This window comes from Vigna umbellata, chromosome 1, assembly GCF_029865625.1.
Source record: "Vigna umbellata cultivar VRB3 chromosome 1, Vumbellata_1.0, whole genome shotgun sequence".
In the NCBI taxonomy this organism is placed as follows: Eukaryota; Viridiplantae; Streptophyta; class Magnoliopsida; order Fabales; family Fabaceae; genus Vigna; species Vigna umbellata.
Window position 1 is genome coordinate 109,412,156 of NC_142165.1, and position 20,098 is coordinate 109,432,253.

The window sequence follows — 20,098 nt, forward strand, 5'->3', positions numbered from 1 at the left end:
CTTATAAAAATATAAAAAATCATTCTTTTATGATTATTTTAGCTTTATAATATGTGTCAATCGATAAAAATGTCTTTTACCCTATTGTTAATCAAAATAAAAAAGAAAAAGTAACACTTTTGAGAAATAAATAAAATTATATTAAACTTGTGTAAGAAAAACAGAATAGTAATAATAATTATTATGAAGAGTAAGACATGACAGAGAACTAGAATGTAAAGCCCTCCAGCCACTAAACAACAAAAGAATGGGTTTTGTCACTGCTGCTACTATACTCCTTCTCTTTCTTCTCCTTTACAGCTGCTGCAAAAGGGTCGGTTATGTCCTCAGTTCAGAAAATTTGAATCTTAATACCATTTTGATCCACCTACTACTACTCTCATACTACGTCTATGGCCTCCATCATTCGTGTGTTCTTCAAGCTTTCTCAATTCTTATTGCACTATTTTTTTAGTTTACAAGGTTGCACTCCACAAAGCGTTTTCATCCTCCCCACAACGCAGGTGAACTTCTTTCATCCTCTCTACAGACCTGCAGATTCCACTGCATTTCCAATCAAACGAAGCAACACATACGTTACCAGCCTGCACCTTCCACTCGCAATCTGCAAGAGGGTACCACCACTATTGGTAAATAAAAACACTTACCATCTTGTCTTCTAGCCAAGAAAAACCATGTAAGTTTATCATTGTCATGTTTACATGGAATCACAGAATTCAGAAAGAAAACTACCTTACAAAGAATGCTTTTGAACAAGTGTTGGATTAATGATAGTGGGTAACATGAATTTTCTCAAGAATATATTATGGTAAAATACAAATAGAACATACCAGGGGGTGTGCCACAACACATTCTCCTATCATCAACATGCTCTACGTCTAAACCAATAAACCAAGATCCTAATGAGACATCTTCGTTGGCATATTTATGAAGCACATCCCTGGTATTGTAAAATCAAACTGTTATCAGTGCATCAAAGTAGCATTAAATGCCACATTAGTTGGTGTAATATATTCAATTCTTTACTAGTAGAGGAGAGTCCATGAAGTTGTTAGTCTGCGTAATGAAATCTCAATATCATTGACATACAAACGCCAAAAACAAGACTTACTGATTTATTGATATATAAGTAGCCAAATCTTGGGAAATGGCATATAATTGTCCTGTAGCATGACGGAAGTACTTGTTTCCCACCTCTCCAAACTTCCAGTATTCTGGTTCATGGTATTTCACTCCCCTGTGGTAAGACGGTTAAACTAGGAAGTGTATTTAAAGTACAACAGAAAAAAAACAATACACAGGCTTTCTTACTTCTGAGCAAGGACAGGACCGGATTTCATGCACCCAACATACACCCGAGGTTTCATTCGGTGCATGCTCAAAGACAATCCAAGTGTTGCTGAGATTGAAAAAGACACAATAAGCACAATGAGGAAAATAACGGTAGATAATGAAGTATCTACTATGAAATAATCATTAGTCAAGTGAATTTTATGCCTTTCACTTTTCTGCCAATTTGTATTAAAGTCCATACAATTAAGCAAATACTCCAAATACAACTATGAGGGCAACATTTACAAGAATGTTCTATAGAGAATGTCTTAGCTCTCAATATATGACAGTTCAATACCAAACATAGAGAAAGCATTGTCATGGCTTAGTTCAAAATTAACAATATGGTGTCAGGTCAGACCTATTGCAGATAGTATACACAAACCTCAACCTTTCATTTCATCCCTTAGATACTTTATTTTATTTTATTACTTAAAAACATCTTAGGCAATTTTACTAACAAACGAAATATATAAAAGGAAATTTACTAGCCTATAGAAGTCTCGTATCATTTTGGGCTTGTCTTCCTAAGCTAAATTACAAAGTAAAAATTTAATAGAATATCTAACAGCAATTTTTTTAAGTCTTTTCCTCACCTGTAATCATATTATAGAACATTTGCAATAAATTTAAATGATTTAGTGTTCCTTTCTAAAGAAATGAAGTTAGTTTTCTGCACATATCATGTGTAAAAACTGACTTAGATTTATCAATTCAACTTTACCGGTCACTTTCTCCTAACTCTCCACATATCATATTATCAATTAGTAAGCATACACGCTGAATATTTTTTTCTGTTTACCTAAATTGACATGAACATCATCATCAACTTTAACATAAAATTCCGCATCCCACAAGGCAACAGCAGTCGAAAAGTAGGTCTTTGTCTTAGCTGATAGTTCTAGGTATCCCTCAACGTGGTTCTGCTTAACACATGTATTTTTTTTCATCAACAAAAATATATATAAACAAGATATGGATTATGCATCTAGATGAAAAGGGGAGGGAGAGAAAGATTACCAGCCTCAAAAAATCAGCATGAAGCCTCTCCTCTGCTTCAATAGCTTTGTCAAGAATGCCACCAGATGTAGAACTATAGACAAAAAAGGCTCTCTAGGTTAAGGTTTCTTAGCACCGCAACAAAGTATGAATTCAACCAACCATATCGGAATTCATAATGGATGACCCCAAGGTATACAATTATCTACTGAATACAATTTGATACTTAGGCCACAAAACAAATTTCTGAGACCATATGAGAAAATAAGCGCAACAGAATTATCAAAAGTAGGAAACCACAACAATAGAGGAAAGTGGATATCAGGAAATCTGACCTGTGACCTATAACAAATCGTATGATTATTCCCTTTTCTTCCTCCAACTTTTGTCTTTCATTAGCTAATGAAGTTCCATTAGAAACCATGGATTAGATATATGATGGTGTGGACTTACTTAAGCAGGCTAAAGGAGAACTTTTATGAGAGGAAAAACGAGAAATTGATGAAATATCATTAAATCACCTTGTGGCATCCAAGTTGTACGAACAGAATCTCTTCGTTTCCTGCTACTGAAAGCTGTATTGATCCCTATAACCATGAAATATTTGTTCCTGGTACTTGATTCAATTGTCTCTGACTTCCCTGATACAGCACAACCATTCAGCATAAATTCAGGAAGTGGCAAAGCAAATTTAAGATTCAGCTCCAACGTAGATTTTTGTCTTACTTGGTCTCCTGTAGTGCATAATGTAGAAATGGATTAGCATTATAGTTATTTGACACGTATATAAGTAAATCCCATGCAAAGAAGCATTGGCTTGGCTTACTTGACATCATTCTTGACCACATTCTCTGTATTTGAAACTTCCACTTTACTGTAATTTGATTTTGGCCTTGCAACCTTAAAATAAAGGTAAAACATCAAGCAGAACACGTTCATAAGATCTTTTTTTCATAAATAGCACAGATGTAGCTCATAGTTATATGCCTGCGAGTTTAGCATTACTAAATTTCAAAAAGCCAACAGAAAACTGTATCATATAAAAAGTACTCTTATTTTGCAACTAAACCCATGGATTTAAATCCCTAATAGTAGTGCATAGCATCCAGCACCAAAAAAACTACAGTGGGATAGTGGATGGCAGAATATGCGCAACCTTGAAATATTTATATAGTTTATGTACATAATTCTCAAAAATGATAAAAAAAAAATACTCAATGACATTCATGATTAAAATAATGTCATAGGTCTCTTAAACAAAACATACAAATAAATAGAAACAAAAGTCAAATACTAGCTTCGTAGGTAGGAATTATCAGTCATCATCTTCACTTTTACTGCTATTTTTACAGCTTTAGATGTCATTGTGGAAACAATCCCAAACATAGCCCCACCTAAAAAGCTTTAAATGAATCTGTTCCGAGGCTCTCTTCATATAGTGCTGCTATGGCCACTATGTCATACACTACAACTGCTACACTAAACCACTCTACTATTCAACCCCTGTACTATACCTCTAATCAAGAGCCATTCAAAGCTTAGTCAAAAACTAATCTTTTGAAACATTTGGTTGGTCTGGAACCTTCTCAACTGAGCAAGAGTTCAACCCTTTCTCACCTTGTTAATATCAAATTAACAATAAGTCAATGCAAATGAATTGTTGGCATGTGCTTGTTGTCCACACTTCATGTCCAAATGAGATGGCATATCATAGACAACAAGAATACTCTAAGGTAAAGTTTGGCCCAACCTTTTTTGGGTTTCTCTTCTTAAAAGGAGAAGTTAGGCCAAATACAATCCTTGTAAAGCTCCTCAAAATATAAGAAACCTTTTTTCTTAATGAACAAATCCAAAAAAGAGAAAACTTCTATAGAAACTAAGCAGAGGAGTTCACTCTTACAAGGTGAAGAGATGGTAAAAAAGGCTGGACTTAACTCTGAAGGCAAATTCATCCCCAATGAAATAAATTACCAAAAACAAAGATACATTAGTGACATATTCCACCATTCTTTTTCGAGTACAAATGAATAGTGAACTAACCACAAATGTAAGTGTAAATATATTACAAATATTTTGTTTTCTTAACTCATGATCATTTCACAGGGAAGGAACTTCTACTGTTACAAATTCCAGTAGTAGTTATAAATATTATGGGATGGGGGTAAATGCATGCATAACATATAAATATAATATGTGCAAAAGAGTAACTGATACACTTACTGGATTTAGATTACAACCATCAGAATTTAATTTTATTCTTTCAATCTCACTAGCAGTCCCTGTAAATTCTACATATTCAGGCATCGACCATATCCTGAAGCAAAATTGTGGTTAGCATTACATGTATATCGTAATGATTAGTTCACTTGAGATCTATTTTAGTAACTACTAATAGGGTAGAAATATGAGAAAAAGAGTACCTATGTCTTCAGTATCTGATAATAAAAGCAAAAAAAATTGTGAACACTTAAATGAACTCAACTTTACAAATTGATATTTGTTCAAACAAGGTCAGAACCGAGGGAGGGTGAGGGTGATGAAGAAATGTAAAAAAACTGTAACAGGCCACGCCATATGTAAAGAAGCCTTCATTTAATTAAACTAACAGCCATGTCTACATTGAATTAAAACTTGACAAATTTCAGCAATTAAAATTGAATTCAAATTAACAATTTTCAGCAACTAAGGTAAATAGGGAGAGGGAAATAAAATATAGAGACCCACCACTCACTTTTTTTATTCACTTTGGTACATTTAATGAAACCAACAGAAAATCATGTGGAGAATGGTAGATAAATATTTACAATCTAAGTAGAAGTATAAAACAAACAATAAAAAAGAACAAGAATAAATGTCCTAATGCAGATGACGAAGACTCAGGTAATAAAATGTCCTTTCTTAGAGCATGACCACAGTTTACCACCCAGAAACTCGATCACTGGCCGAAAATAACTGAAAAAAAGGGTAAAACTTGATGTTCAAATAGACAGACCCAGTATAGAAAGTACCTATTTGTGAAGAACATTCCAGCACAGAAGCTTGCCAAACAGAGCAGAAGAGCCCATTTCCTGTGCAGGACGTTCCTTGCACTCAGTTCTACAGCTCCACCCTTGCTCTTCATGGACATTGCACCTCCCCTCTTCTCCCTCTCCTCACTGTGCAAAAATGCACAATGAATTAAAAACACAAGGAATTCCAAAGACCAAATAAATGCAAAAATCATAAATAAATAAAAAAACAAACTTTACAGCTTCTGGGGCACCCAGTCACTGTCCTGTTCTTTGGGGGGCAAGAGAAGAAGACCCACTTAGCCCCTTTATTTTCCAGTATTTGGGAGCCGCCTCTTGTTATCAACAAAAAGCCTCTTAACACCACAAACGTTATTGGGAATCACACTCAAAAGAACGGATAATGGCAACAGTTACTCAAGTGTTGGTTTCTCTTCTCAGATCTTGTCCACCATCAGTTACCACAGTTTTTCAGCTCAACTCAAGTGTTTGGTATGCCTCATAAATCACAATTCATTAACACTAACAAAACCTTGCCCTCCAAAAATAAAATCCCACTAAGAATAGGGGAACAAATTGTGTGTAGTAAGTAAAGTTATTTGGACAGAATGGTGTTTTGGTTGCTTATAATTTTCCTTAAAAAGTGTCGGCTGGTGATAAGAGTATTAACTTTACCATGGCACTTAAGGTTTTATTGGGTTGAATCCAGTTCAGATGGATCCCACCAGACTCTTCTCTAGTAAATTGGTCTGTTTTATGGTCAAAATTGTCCCATATTAGAGATGCAATTCAACCCAATTGTGTGTGTCCTTTTGCAATTGTAACGCTTGCACAACTCTACACATTCTTCTGCTAATCCTAAATGCATAAGGTTTAATTATCAGTATCATTATTATAATTAGTTCTGTTTATTCTTTACCATGTGATTCAGCTCCTCCTCCTAGAAAAAAAAAACCTACTTTATAACAATTCTGAATTCAAAAGAGAAACATAGGAAAATGACTTATCCAAGTATGACATCTTTCAGCTCTCACTACAACTTACCTGTGGAATGGAATAAAGTGCACTTTGTTTTGGGTATAAATTACACTTTACAAACTCATTCCTATTTTGAGTGATAAAGTTCTCTCAGAGATGATAGCACAACTAATGATTTGGAACCTAATTTATACTTCGTTAATATAGATAAAACTAGAAAAAACAAAAGGAAAATGGTGGAAAGTTACAGCTATTTATTTTTTTCATAATATACCAGCACTCAAGCCCAAATGATAAAGGGTCATTCCATTCCATATGTGTTTCACGTTGTGTTTCATTTACACTTTCAATTGTACCTACAAAAATTATAATTTTAACCTTTTAATATCTCATTCAGTATCTCTAATTTTTTCAAAAATTTCATTTTAAATATTTTATCCTTCTGCAACTCCAACACTTCATTCTACATTTTTAATTTTTTTTAAAAATTATTTTTTAACCTTAATAAATATTTTTTTAACTTTTTTTCTTTTTTATTAAAGTAACCATACACCTTTTTAACACAGCATCTCTCTAACAAATTTTTAAAACTTTGTTTTTTATTTATAATTTAATAAATATTTAATTTAATTTAAAAATCTAATATAATTTAGTATTTTTTCATATTTTAATAATTATTAAAATATAATTTGTATTATTATAATAATTATATTAAAAAATAAAATTAAAATAATTAAAATAAAAATAATAAAAATAGAAAAGCAAAAATAATATATATGAAATCTGATTTAATATATATAAAATATTAAATTATATTAAAATATTAAATTAAATTATTATGAAATTTTAAATAAAAAAAATTTAAAAAAAAATAATCATTGGATATTGGTATCCGATAACATAATTATCGATTTCCAATTCCGAAAAGAAAGTTTTTATAAATTTATTTTTTATTTATAATTTGTTAACTATTTAATTTAATTTTAAAATTTTATATTATTTAATATATTTTATATTTAAATAATTATTAAAATATAATTTATATTATTATAATAATATTATTATTAAAAAATTAAAATTAAAGTAATAATAATTAAGAAATCTAAAAGTTTTGAAATCTTATTTCACTAATTTAATATTTTAGTATAATTTAATATATTTATATATATTAAATTAGATTTTATATTATTATTTGTATTATTTTGTTTCTTTATTTTTATTATTATTATTTTTATTTTTATTTTAACTTTTTTAATATAACTATTATAATAATACAAATTATATTTTAATAATTATTAAAATATGAAAATGTATTAAATAATATTAAATTTTTAAATTAAATTACTTATTTATTAGATTATAAATAAGAAACCGTTTTAAAAAATTTTATTTAAAGAAGAGTTAAAGGGGTGGAGGGTTACTTTAATAAGAAAGAAAAAAAGTTAAAAATATATTTACTGATGTTAAAAGAGGATTTTTTGAAAAAGTTTTAAGTATTGGAGGTGCAGGTAAAACACCCTAACTCCTAACTGTATATTTGTGCTTGGCCCTGTCACAATATTATACACTTAATAAGTATGCTTTAATCATATATGAATAGTAATTGCATAACTCATTAAATACATGTCAAAGACATACATGAAGAAATTAAATACAATAAGGAAAGAATGAAAAAACAGAAAAAGGCAAAAATGGGCTTATAAGGCCCAAAACAAAAACTAAAATGTGCAAAAATTCAGCATGATTAGTCACATCTTATATCATCCCAATCTAATCTTCATATCTAAGTTTTAAAGCTCACCTTAAACATGTTTGGCACTCCAAAATACACTTATAATTAGGATTGGGCACAATTAACTAAACTATAGTTAACTATATTTTTAATAAACTAAAAAAACTAAACTACTTAATATAATATTTAACTTAATATTTAACTGTACTGTTTAAGAGTTCAGTTTTGAAAAACTGAATTTATATCAATTAATTACTAACTGAATTGGATTTTGTATTCAAAAGTTAAGCCTATTATTAACTAACTACAGCGATAAATAAAATATATAATGATAAACTCTTGGTGAAATCAAAGAAAATTGAGAATATGAAGTGTTCCCGTCCTTATCTATGTTTAGTTAATTTTTGTTTAGATACAAAACAAGGAATATATACAATTTATTAAAAGGTAATGTTTATTTAAAATAATAATATAAAAACTTTAAAATAAAGTATAAAACAAAGTTTACAGTTATCTTACCTGTATTAGTTGCCAAAAATACATTGATTAATTAAATTATACATCAAAACATAATTAAATTATCTTAATTTAACTTTTATTTTAATTATATTAATTGATACTTTTTATTTTAATGTTAAAATAAAAATAACTAAGGATCATATTTAAAAACATTAAAAATGTTAAATATTTAAAAATATTAATTTTATACTGAATCAATATTTTTTAGTCAGAATTTATTTATTTTAAGTTGAGTTAGATTAGTTGAGAATGAAATGGTGTAGTATCTCCATAAAGCAACATTTGATTGATTTGCGTGAACATGAATTTAAATAAATAAAAAATAAGTATTTGCAAATAAATAAAAAAGTAAGTATTTAAAAATGAGATAAGATTAATACTATACGCAACTAGGTTGGGTTTTCCATGGAGTTATCCATCTAACTTACAGTTTTAGAACAAAATGAAAGTAAAAGCGATAGGAACTCACTAAACACAAAAGTAAAAATCCAGTTTTCAGTTAACTGTACTAGAAATATAATAAGTTCAGTTTTTTTAAACTGAACTAGATAATAGTATAATTAGTTTTTAGTTAAAATAGATTAGTTTTTTTAGTATAAAATAGTACAGTTAACTATAGTTTAGTATAGTTAAACCCTACTTATAATAAAATTTAAGACTATTCAACACTAAACAATAATCCAAAACAACTCTTTGAAGATTCAATACTTCCAAAAACATTTTTAGTTCTTTAATTCACACATCAAATTTCAAATCTTATTTTATACTATTTAGTTTAGAAATTAATAAATAATACTTTCTTTTTTTGATATTATATTTTAAGAAGTTATATCATGTTTATCTCCACTAGTGACTAGCTTTTTACAAGGATTAGACAATTAAAGGAAGACAACTACATTAACATGATATATTAATAGACACTGTAAGTAATTAGCTATTGTTTTTATCTCTTTTTAACCCTCCATATTTATTTCTTTTCATTATTTTTTGGTAGTTTCCTTCCATTATATTTTGGTAATTTCTTTCATTTATGGCTTATAATGTTTAGTATGATTATAGATTAATATTAATAACATTGGCAGTAACTTTATTATTTGGTAGATGGTAACTTTTATTTTCTTAACTCATACATATGTGAAGGTAATAAAAATAACAGTGTCAGTAACTTTATTTTCAATTCCTTACCAAACACAAAAAGATTATAAAGTCCCTTTTTAAGTTTATTCAAATACACTTAATATTCTATCAGAAGATTCCAAAAGAAAAATGAAGAATGCAACTTTATTATTTTGTAGTGGTTCAAACACTTCCTGCAGCTGCAACCACCATTCTCACCTTTTAACTTGTAACTTATGTATTAGTGGTGGTCCCTGTATCTCACGTCATGTTCATCATTTAAAGGAATGTTTAGTTATATTTTTAATTTCTAAAAACTGAATATGCCAAATTATAATCTTTTAAAAATTTCAAAAAATATTTCAATCTCTCATTTTTTTTATAATAAAAAAAAGGGGTTCAATCTATTTAAGAACTGACCTAAAAACAATACTGAAAAAATACTTTAATCTTTTAAGTTGAATAGAAAAAATAGAGTTTATGTAAGAATTAGAATAAAAGTGTTGCTGTGGTAGGTGGTTTTGGTTTAGTTGTATTGAGGGGTTATGTTAGGTTGGAAAGCAATGATGAGTTGAATATGCAAAGAGTGGTTTTAGAATAAGTACAGAGATGTGGGGTGAATGAAAGAGTATAAAGAAAGTAGTGATAGAGATGATGATGATGGAAGAATGAGAAGAAGATAAAAAGAAAAACATATTGTATGTCTAAATCATTAATAGTTAACAATGATGAAGCAAGCAGAAGTGAAAACATGAAAACTATTAAACTCAGTAACAACACAGAGTGTACTCCACTGGCCTCAGTGCAATACAGATTCAGACAAAATTTCAGAGGCTGCCACTCCTCCTTTTTCCTTTCCCTAAAACCTCTTTTTCCCAGAAAATTTAGAACAAGAAAACAAATAACTAAAAAAGCAGGACCTCACATTCCATACATGAGTGCCAATAATCAAATACCTAAAAGAAAGATTGCATGGGATCCTAGTATGAGAATGCTGATGATGACATGACCATTAGTCATAGTAGTGAATCGACCACCTACTCAATGAAACCTGTTTTGGTCAAAATAGCATTTCTCACTTTGCTGAGATCTCTCCCTTTCAGTGTCCTCCCTATCCCTTCACACACAGAGAAAGAGGAAATCTGGCTCCTTGCAAGTTTCCTAGAAATCCATTGATGAGGAGGAATCATATCATCATCATCTTCATAATCATCAAGATAGTGATTCTCATAACCAAAATCAAACTTTTTGCTTACACCCTCCTCCTCAACGCCCTTTTTCCCATAAATTTTAGACCAATCAGGAATGTCCATTGGTGCCGAGGATCTTTGAACCACGTTTGAATCAGATTCCAAGGAGTTTAGTTTGAGATTATTAGTCCTTGGAATCTTTCTTGGAGAGGTTGGCATGCACCATGCAGAAGAAGAATCGGAGGAGTCCTTAGATACCTTCATTTCTGGGCACAAACCCCATACATCTTCTTCGTCAAAATCTTCATTCCTCGCTGATCCCCCACCAAAACCGCTGCTTTTGTTCAGAAAACCACTCCAATCTGCCATTGGTATCTATTAGTTCTGCAATCTCTTCTGCTGCCTGCAAATACAGATAAGGGTGCTTGTGAGGAAGCAAAGCAAGGGAAGTGTGTTTAGGTAAGAGGAAGTGGTACTGTGATGGATATAACACAGTTATCTATTTCAGTATATATAGACACAGATGACTAGAAACTTTTTTTCACCCAAATGTGATCATGGTTACCCACCAATAAGATAAAATATACATTTTTTCCCCTTTCATTGGGAATTAAAAAGCAGAAAGGTGTAAGAGAAGAGAATACTGTCAAGAATCTACCTTGTCCTTGTTTCAATAACCTCCAAAAAGGAAAGGGTTTTGAAAAATTTTCTCAAACGGGAACCTGATACACCCTTTTGAAAACCACGCAGGAAAAAGGAAGAAAGGCTTGAAAATTCTTCCCCGGCCCCTAATGGCTCCAAGGAAGATCACAGGTTTCAAGAGGGCAGACTCACTCACAGAATGGTACCTGAAAAAAGACAAAGGGGCAGAAAAAGACAAGAAAGCAGCAAATGTGTACAACTACACCACACACACAAACACGAAAAAAGGGTTGTATTATTATAGTTTTGGCCCATAAGTGAAAAACCTCATATGGATATTAAAGAAGGCAGAAAGAAAATGATGGGTCTTGGAGTGAGTCTGAGTTGATCTCTCTCTCCAATGGTTAATTGCAAAAGTCCAAAAGAGCACAGATGAAGGACATGAGCATAGCGGCATCGATCAAAACCCAAAGAGAAAGTCCCATCATATCAATAGCAGCACAGCACTATTAAGAAGAGGTGAAAAAAATTTAAACGCACCCTGAGGCTGCTGCCTGCCTAATTTATCACTCAGTTGTTGCAGATACAGTGCATGCTATGCTATGTATGTTATCAGCTATGCAATGTATTTATGTATGTATGCAGAAACAGAACTTAAATGGGTTTTGTTTTTTCAATATCTTTGTAAAGTTCTGAAAGGCTGCATCCTGATTGGGAGAGGTGGTGATGCACGATTGGCTTGAAGGTACCTCAAGGATCTGCAACCTTATCCTAAACTACTCATCTATTGTTACGTAGTAGTAACTCTTTCCACAGTAAGTAAGAGATTAAACAAAACAAAACAACAAAAAGGGTCTTCCATTGGTTGAGCTCTTGTGATTAAGTGTGAAACTTGAAAGTGTGAGCCTAACCACCCTTTATTAATTGCCTTGGAGAGGGTGCTTCCTCCTACCAAGTATATAAAAGCCATTCCATCGAGATATGTAGCCTTCAACTCCATCATCACCTTATAGTTGTAGTAGACCTAGCATTTATCTTCCACCTTTTTACTCCTGCCTTGTTGGATCATTAATGCACTGCTCAGGATTAGAAGATTGCGTGAATGAATGCAGTGCCATAAATCATCATGTTAGATGATATACTTAAATCACGATTCCAATTGTATATGGATAACATAGCATTATCTGTTTGTCTTTTTCCTGGTTTATGACTGAAGGTGAAGAAGAAGGTCTTTGTTGTGATACGGTGTTCGTTCGTTCAACGAGTACTTGTACATCTAGTTAATTATTTATGCATGCTTAGTTGAATGAAGACATGTTTTAGTGACAGCATTATTTGTTTTTGTTTCTGCTCCACTGTGTAATGTTCTTATCCACCCACACTAGTTTTCAGTGGATGTAATATTCTAGTATACTGTAGCTTAGCCAGTTAGCAAATATGCACGTTTATCAATATCAATTCACATTTATTACTGAGGATTCGTAACTAGCTGTTTTGGAAACATTGACAGCTATCTTGGCACAAAAACCATAATCATCAAACCCTATTATATATATATATATATATATATATATATATATATATATATATATATATATATATTGCCTATTTTATTCACAAAATACTTGCCATAAAAAATATTGTTTTCTTGTTAGAAAAGTGTTAGAATATTCATTCGAAGAAAAAAATTTATGATAGTAAAAGGAAGGATAGAATTCGGAAAAAAAAATTATGATAGTAAAAGGATAGAATTCGGAAAAAAAGTTTTCCAAAAAAGAAATATTAGATTAACTAAAAATAAAAAATCACATTTTTTTTTCAATTTGTAATGAAAAAAATATATATAGATATCTTTCTATATATAATTTGTATTCTGAAAATCCAACTAGAACTTTTTTTTTGAATCAACAAAATTTTTAAAATTTTTTAAATAAATAACTTTACGATAATGAATCAACTATAGAAAAAACTTATAAAGCAAATTAAAGTATAATTTTCTTTATTTTAAAATTACACGAATACTTTAATGATAGGAATGCGAATTTCCAGATACTTTAAGAAATTCAGAATTTATACGTAAATAAACTATTTTGCTTTAAAAAATATGCATCATCCATTACTTTACCAGGTATATATATGTACACACAAAGAAATGACATCATAAACTTCATAAACAAAACAAAGAGATTATCAATTATATTTTATTTCAAAATAAATTTAAATGGCAGCTATATATTAGGTAAGTGCGTTAAAATAGTTTTAAAAATATAAAAATATTTTTAGTTCTTTAAAATATATCTTGATTTTAGACACACTAAAAATCTTGTTAATTTTAAATATTTCACATTTTTAATCTTTCTCTTTTACTTTTTATTATTGACTATATGGTTAGGGTAACATAAAAGCTATTCAGACAAAACAAATAATATATATATATATATATATATATATATATATATATATATATATATATATATATATAAAGGAGGATATTTTTTACACATTGTTTTCAATTTTGTCTCATAATTTATTTTTATTTTAAATTGAAAGCATTTAGATTTTTTTTTTACTCTTTAAATGACCATTAAACTAAATTTAATTATTTTATAAATTAAAATTATTATTTTATCATTTAATCTTTTTAATAACTAAAATATAAATAATTATTTATAATAAAAAATTATATGAATTAATTATTTTTATTATTATTTTTGTAAAAGTTATTTTACAGTTTAATAAATTTTTACTTAAATAAAAATAAATAATAAACACACATGCATATAACATGTGTTTTCACTACTTAAAATAAAAATAATTGTGTAATATATTTATTATTTTATATAAATAAGATAATTACATGTGTTATTCTTATTTTATTTTAATTAATAAAAACAACTTACTCAAGTGTTTATAGTTTATTTTCTTTATATTACTTTCGGTATTACAGTTTTTATTGATTGTAATGTAATTTGTTTTTTTTTTTAATATATCAGAAACAATTATTTCATTTACAGAGCAGTTTTTTTTTTTAAATATTAAGATTATGTGTAATATAAAAAGAAATAGTTACTGCTTTACTTTTTGTATTATCATACAATTCAAAAGTAATATAAATATTTTATATTAAAACGTTTTTGTATTAATTTACTTTATCTGTATTGATATTTTTACTTAAGGCCTAACGTAATCATAGCTAACTATAAAGATTAAAAAAATATTTAAAAGAAATTAAGAATTTAAAAATTTCGAAATATTTTACAAAAATAAATTAAGACAAAAATATCTACATAAATTAAAACATATATAAATTAATAAAAAAAATATCATGCATGAGTTAATTAACAACATTCCCTTCTTATATTCTCACAAGAAGAGAACATTGAAATATAGTAGTGCTGTCATTATAACTTAAACAAGTTTGGCTTCCTGAAATAAAGTATACATTGGTTGGTACAAAAACCTAACCTACTCATAACAAAAGTGAGTTAAATGGATAATCACAACAAATATCATATCATAACTATATTATATCTAATAAAAAATATTTCAACCATATAATTTTAAATAGTATTTACATCCTGACTTAACTTATATTTCATCAAATAATTAAAAAAAGAGTTAAATTTCTCTTTAAAAGTAACTATTTTTTTAAAATTTGTCATGGAAAACAGGTTATATGAAGTTAGGTGAATAGAATATAATGAATAATATGATAAAAAAAAAAAATAGAAGATCGGGGAGAGACAGCCACAAACAAAGTCCATAATTGCATTGTAAAATAGAGTTAAGTGAGTGGGCCGTGAAAACCATAATCCGTACATATTTGTGAACCAAGTACAACTACCACAATTTTTATATTCTCTCTCATTTTACACCACCACCACTGTTTTTTTTTTTTTTAAAAATAAAACTAATTCTTGTTTATCACATAGCATTTAGTGTCAATTTTATATTTATGGTCATCAATCCTGACTTTTTCTTTTTACGTTTTATTATAATTTTTTTTTTCATGTTTTGTATAGTGGTACTTGCAGTGATGAGTTTTTACCATAAAAGCAAAGTTTATCGATTTGTTCCGTTTATCTTCATCTTATTTTTATTAGATTTATTGAATATCGAAATTCGGATAAAAATGTCGTTGGATTTCGAATTTAATTAACAATTTTATGAATTTCAAAATTGGATTGACATTCTTTTATCAGATTTTGAATTTTATTATTCATCTAATTTTTTTTCTAATTTTTTAGCTTATTTTATTTTATTTTAATTTTAATTTTTTTAATTATTTTTTTTAATAATTTTTTGAAATATTATTATTGTCAAATAAGTTAGATATTCAATGGTAATATTATGTTTTAGATTGTTATATTTTAAATTCGAAGGAAAAGTAATGAGGTAAATTTGAGTTCGAAGGAAAAATAATGAGGTTTGTGCTGAGATTTTGAAACTTAGAAAAGTCTTTAATCAAATTACGAAATCTAGTTAAATTTTTATTCTTAGTGTCTACACAAAGGTGAGAGTAAAAGTAAGATGTGAATGTTTGTGTTGATTTTATCAGTTGAATCCGGTTCTCTGGTTCATAATTTAAATCCGATGGACTCATGATTGAATTTCAAAATACAATGAATCCTATTTTTTCAAATCCAACACAAAATTCCATTTCTATGTGTATATGCTTTACTGAAATTGGTGTATGACGTGCATAGATGAACGAAAGAAGGTTGGTGTAGTGATGAAAACTTTGTAACAAAGTCTAAGAAAGTGAGGTGAAATTATGAAAAAAAAACACCTTTTTAGACTACAAAATAAAGATAAATTTGATTAGAAGAAAAAAAAAAAGAAACACTAGACAAATTAGGTAATATTTGAAAGAGAACAATAAAAATTCCTTATTTTATTTAAATTTACGATTATCCCACTCCCTTTCATAATTATTCCCTCAATTTCTTTGTTAAAGACAAATAAACTTTTATTCCTCGAAAATATTGTTCCGTATTCAAATTTGGATAGTCCCATATCATGGAAGAATAGCATTTTTTTGAAATACCAATTTTTGTATAAACAAGCGAATTGGATTATCTGAAGTGTTTATTATTCTATTTAAGTAGGCTCATAACTATTTAAGTAGGCTCATAATTATAAAAGAAAATACACATTTTAATTAAAAAATCATTATCATTATTATTATACGCTGAAAAGTGAAAGCAAAATAAGAAGGAAAATGCAGTTGGTGATATATAAAACAAATCAATAAACAATCAGTGATTCGCTCAACAATAAATTTCATCTGCTACAGAGTCAAGATTCAGAAGATAGGACACTTCTGCTTACTTACAGTAACAGCTTATGCTGGTCAGCTTACAAAGGAGAAATTGGTAAAGCTTTCTAATCTAATCCTTCGTTAACACTAAGGATTGTGTTGGTTTTCCATTTCAGTTCAATGACACTGCACACCCATGGACCAAAACACACACTAACCCAAAATCCGGCTAAGAAGGAGAAGTGACTTTGTTTCTAATTCTACTCGAACGCCTAACAGGGGTAGTGATCACATTATCATCTCCTTGTCCCTGAAAAAAACAATATAACCAAGAACAAGACATTATTGATGCAATCTTAAGGCAAAAATAATAAATGTTTTAAAAGACTGAGTATTTACCTGCTTCATTGAAATTTTCTCGTACACCGTTAAGCTCCCATACGACTGGGAACCCGTGGAATAGTCTGATGAAGAAGAGGCCAAAGATTCTCTCCTGTCGTTACTCTTACGCTTCTTCTCAGGGCCTGGTTTGTGACTTTCATTCGCTACATTTTCGCTGTAGAACGAGCTTTGCTGAAAGCTGCTCGTTTCTGAAGAATCTTCAATCACGTCCATTTCTATGGGCCCACTTGACTTCTCTGGCGAAATCTGCTGGTTATTAGATGGAAAGGAGACCTTATGCAACTCCAGAGGCTGCTTCATGGAGTTCTTGCTTTTGCTTTTACCCTTCCTAGACCAGTTGATACCTGCACCTGCAATTATAAGAGTACCAGCACCGAGAACTAGATATATCAACACATGTGAATCGTGAATTGCTTCTAATTGCCCTTCATTCCCTTTGATTGCAGCATCTATGCTTGTTGATTTTTCCTCTGCTACATCAGCATTCACCTTAGCAACATCAGAATCCAAACCTTGCTTGCTGACATCAAATTCTTGTGCCTGACCCGTAACTGAGTCATACGCTTCATCACTAATTTCAGCAACCTTCGAATTCAAACTTTGCTGATTTTCAACATTTAAGTTAGTCTCAGCTTCTTGTGCCAGGTTTTCTTCCAAGTTTCCCACTTCAGCCACCTGCTCTGATTCTTCCAAGTTTCCCACTTCATCTGATTCTGGAGCATCCAAAACATTTCCAACTCCAGTAATTGTAGCAATATCTAAGCTTCCTGCTTCAGCCAGCTGCTCTGGTTCTGGAGCATGCAAAACATTTTCAACTTCAGCAACTGTTGAAATATCTCGCCGAACTTGTTCTTCATGTACTTCATAATGCTCCTCGGAAATATCCTCCTCAATGTAATCACTGACAATATCTGCGGCAATAACACCTCCTTCGATGTCCCATACTGGTGCGTGAGTCTCACCAATTTCATTTTCACCGCCACCAAATATAGGATACTGATTCACCATGGAATCATCCTGCTGAAACGTCAAATTATAATATTGCAACTTGGCCATGTTGTGTGCTCCTCTAATATCGGAAACAAAATCAGATAATGATGACAGCAACTTGGTAAACCAAACTTGCAAATTTTGAGCTATCTCATCAAAATTTGTTTCTGCAGACTGGGTGAGTTGATCAAATTTATCTCTTGTAAACACTGAAAATTCAGAGGATTCATAAACCCTGTAGAGGTCTTCAAACACAGTTCGATCAATTACGGGAGGATCTGTGACCGAGATCGACAGAAAAGCAACTGCAAGAAGCAAAATCAGAGCAACAGCCTTAGCTCTCACTGTGAAACGTGGTTTTGGCACTTCTTTTGCTTCAGCAAATATTTCTGGCATGAGAGTCTCCTTAGCGGGACTCGATTCGGAGATCTGGCCACACTCTTCTTCCTTAACAATTTCATCCGAAGAAACATCCGATTCCTTCTGCGAGCCTTCAGATTGGGTATCCTCCGTGATTTCTGAATCCGAAAAGCTTCCAGATATGAAGCTGTCCTCTAATTCCCTTTCCCTAAAGATTTCAATTCGTGATTTAGGTTTGTAGTGAAGAAACTGCGGTCTGGGGGAGAGGTAGTTGGTTTTAGGGTCATAAGGAGGTATCAAGGGATCTGCACCAAGAGGGGCAACCACTGTAGCTTTCAATGAAACAGGAGGGGTGGCAGTGGGGCTAAGCTTAAAAGTAGGGTCAAGGTTAACAAAATCAGGCTCATTTTCAAACGATGGTTCAGTGTGAATGTCATCCTCTGGAACCAGAAGATTATTTACATTCAAGCTATTGAAAGTTTCAAAAGACGAATCTGCATCATTCTTTGACATCAAAGTTTCACTCTCACCACTCAAATCCTCACTAGTCAAGGAAGATCTGGGGCCTTCCTCCAAGGGATCAGAAAAAGTTACCTTACGAACGTGGCTTTTCGAGTCCGCGGGACTTGGAACCATCTCGTTCCGCTCAGTTAGGACTCTCTTTCGGGGAGACTCATTGATCTTGCAGGAAGCAGAAATGGTTGGAGACATGAAATTCTTTGAGCCCTTTGAGGAAACAGCTGGTGATCGAACCTTCACAGGTTTCAAAATTTGATCTTTCCCATTTTCTTTGTCATCCAAGGAGTCCCTCAGCGACCCACCGCTTTCACGAACCACAACAGAGCCTCTTCTAGAAAAATCTGCAGAATACCAAACCCTAAACCAATCAAACATCTAATCTTTAATTTTATAACACTTTCTCATACCAAATACAAATGTAAATAGAGAGTGAGATACCTAAAGGGCTGTTGGCGGGAGTTTTGGCTCCATGAATTGGGACAATTGAGGGTTTGTTGAAGGGGTTTCCAGTGAAACTCCTTCTCATGGGGTTACTGATTTCGGAACTTCTTGGATTAGGGTTTGAAGGCATTGAAGATGGTTTGTTAGAAGACATGGAACTGGAAGCTTTGAGTACACTCAAAAGATAAGCCGATGTGAATAGAAGGAAACGATTTCAAAGATTTTTAAAAGATTGGAGGCAGAGAAAATGTTGGCAACGGCTATATTTCTAGACGAGAATTCAAACGGTCGAGGGATCAGAGCCGTTAGATTTTTCGATCGCAGGACTAGCCGTTGGAGGTTTTACTATTGTATCTTTTACAAATCACCATTTAGGGTTTACACATTTAATTTAATAACTTTTTATTTTCTAATCAGGCAGGAGGAATACGAAACTGGGATGACCGATGATGTGAAAATGAATATAGGATATAATTAGTTTGAGTTTGAGTTTAAGTTTAATTTTTATATAGATAAATATGAAGTTTTTGTTTAATAACTGCTTATAAAACCACTAAAATCTTATTTGAATTAATCTTTTTTACACTATAATGTTGAGTTTGATTTTCTT

The 20,098-nt window shown here is 30.8% G+C and overlaps 3 protein-coding genes across 6 annotated transcripts; all 3 read right to left on the minus strand.

Moving 5' to 3' along the window:
• Positions 1 to 117: 117 nt before the first annotated feature.
• Positions 118 to 5,994, minus strand: LOC124833692 (putative beta-1,3-galactosyltransferase 2). Of its 4 annotated transcripts, XM_088105559.1 has the most exons (12): positions 5,580 to 5,994; positions 5,340 to 5,486; positions 4,552 to 4,645; positions 3,163 to 3,231; positions 2,853 to 2,967; positions 2,667 to 2,730; positions 2,353 to 2,425; positions 2,135 to 2,255; positions 1,312 to 1,399; positions 1,112 to 1,237; positions 831 to 940; positions 118 to 604 (listed from the first exon to the last, which is right to left on the minus strand). In XM_088105559.1, exons 2-12 carry the CDS (start codon positions 5,456 to 5,458, stop codon positions 456 to 458), a joined length of 1,128 nt encoding a protein of 375 aa, XP_087961685.1. In that variant the 5' UTR covers positions 5,459 to 5,486; positions 5,580 to 5,994; the 3' UTR covers positions 118 to 455. The 4 variants fall into 4 exon arrangements, with proteins under 4 accessions (XP_087961685.1, XP_087961683.1, XP_087961682.1 ...); XM_088105557.1 differs by lacking the exons at positions 5,340 to 5,486; positions 5,580 to 5,994 and having other exon boundaries at positions 2,853 to 2,972; positions 3,158 to 3,231; XM_088105556.1 differs by lacking the exons at positions 5,340 to 5,486; positions 5,580 to 5,994 and having other exon boundaries at positions 2,853 to 3,065; positions 3,158 to 3,231.
• Positions 5,995 to 10,364: 4,370 nt separating this feature from the next.
• Positions 10,365 to 12,134, minus strand: LOC124833637 (senescence regulator (Protein of unknown function, DUF584)). The gene is made up of 2 exons (XM_047308159.2): positions 11,533 to 12,134; positions 10,365 to 11,277 (listed from the first exon to the last, which is right to left on the minus strand). Exon 2 carries the CDS (start codon positions 11,241 to 11,243, stop codon positions 10,722 to 10,724), a length of 522 nt encoding a protein of 173 aa, XP_047164115.1. The 5' UTR covers positions 11,244 to 11,277; positions 11,533 to 12,134; the 3' UTR covers positions 10,365 to 10,721.
• A 4,592-nt stretch (positions 12,135 to 16,726) lies between these two features.
• LOC124833690 (uncharacterized) lies at positions 16,727 to 19,738 on the minus strand. The gene is made up of 3 exons (XM_047308226.2): positions 19,486 to 19,738; positions 17,176 to 19,388; positions 16,727 to 17,086 (listed from the first exon to the last, which is right to left on the minus strand). Exons 1-3 carry the CDS (start codon positions 19,640 to 19,642, stop codon positions 17,006 to 17,008), a joined length of 2,451 nt encoding a protein of 816 aa, XP_047164182.2. The 5' UTR covers positions 19,643 to 19,738; the 3' UTR covers positions 16,727 to 17,005.
• Between the last annotated feature and the right edge of the window lie 360 nt (positions 19,739 to 20,098).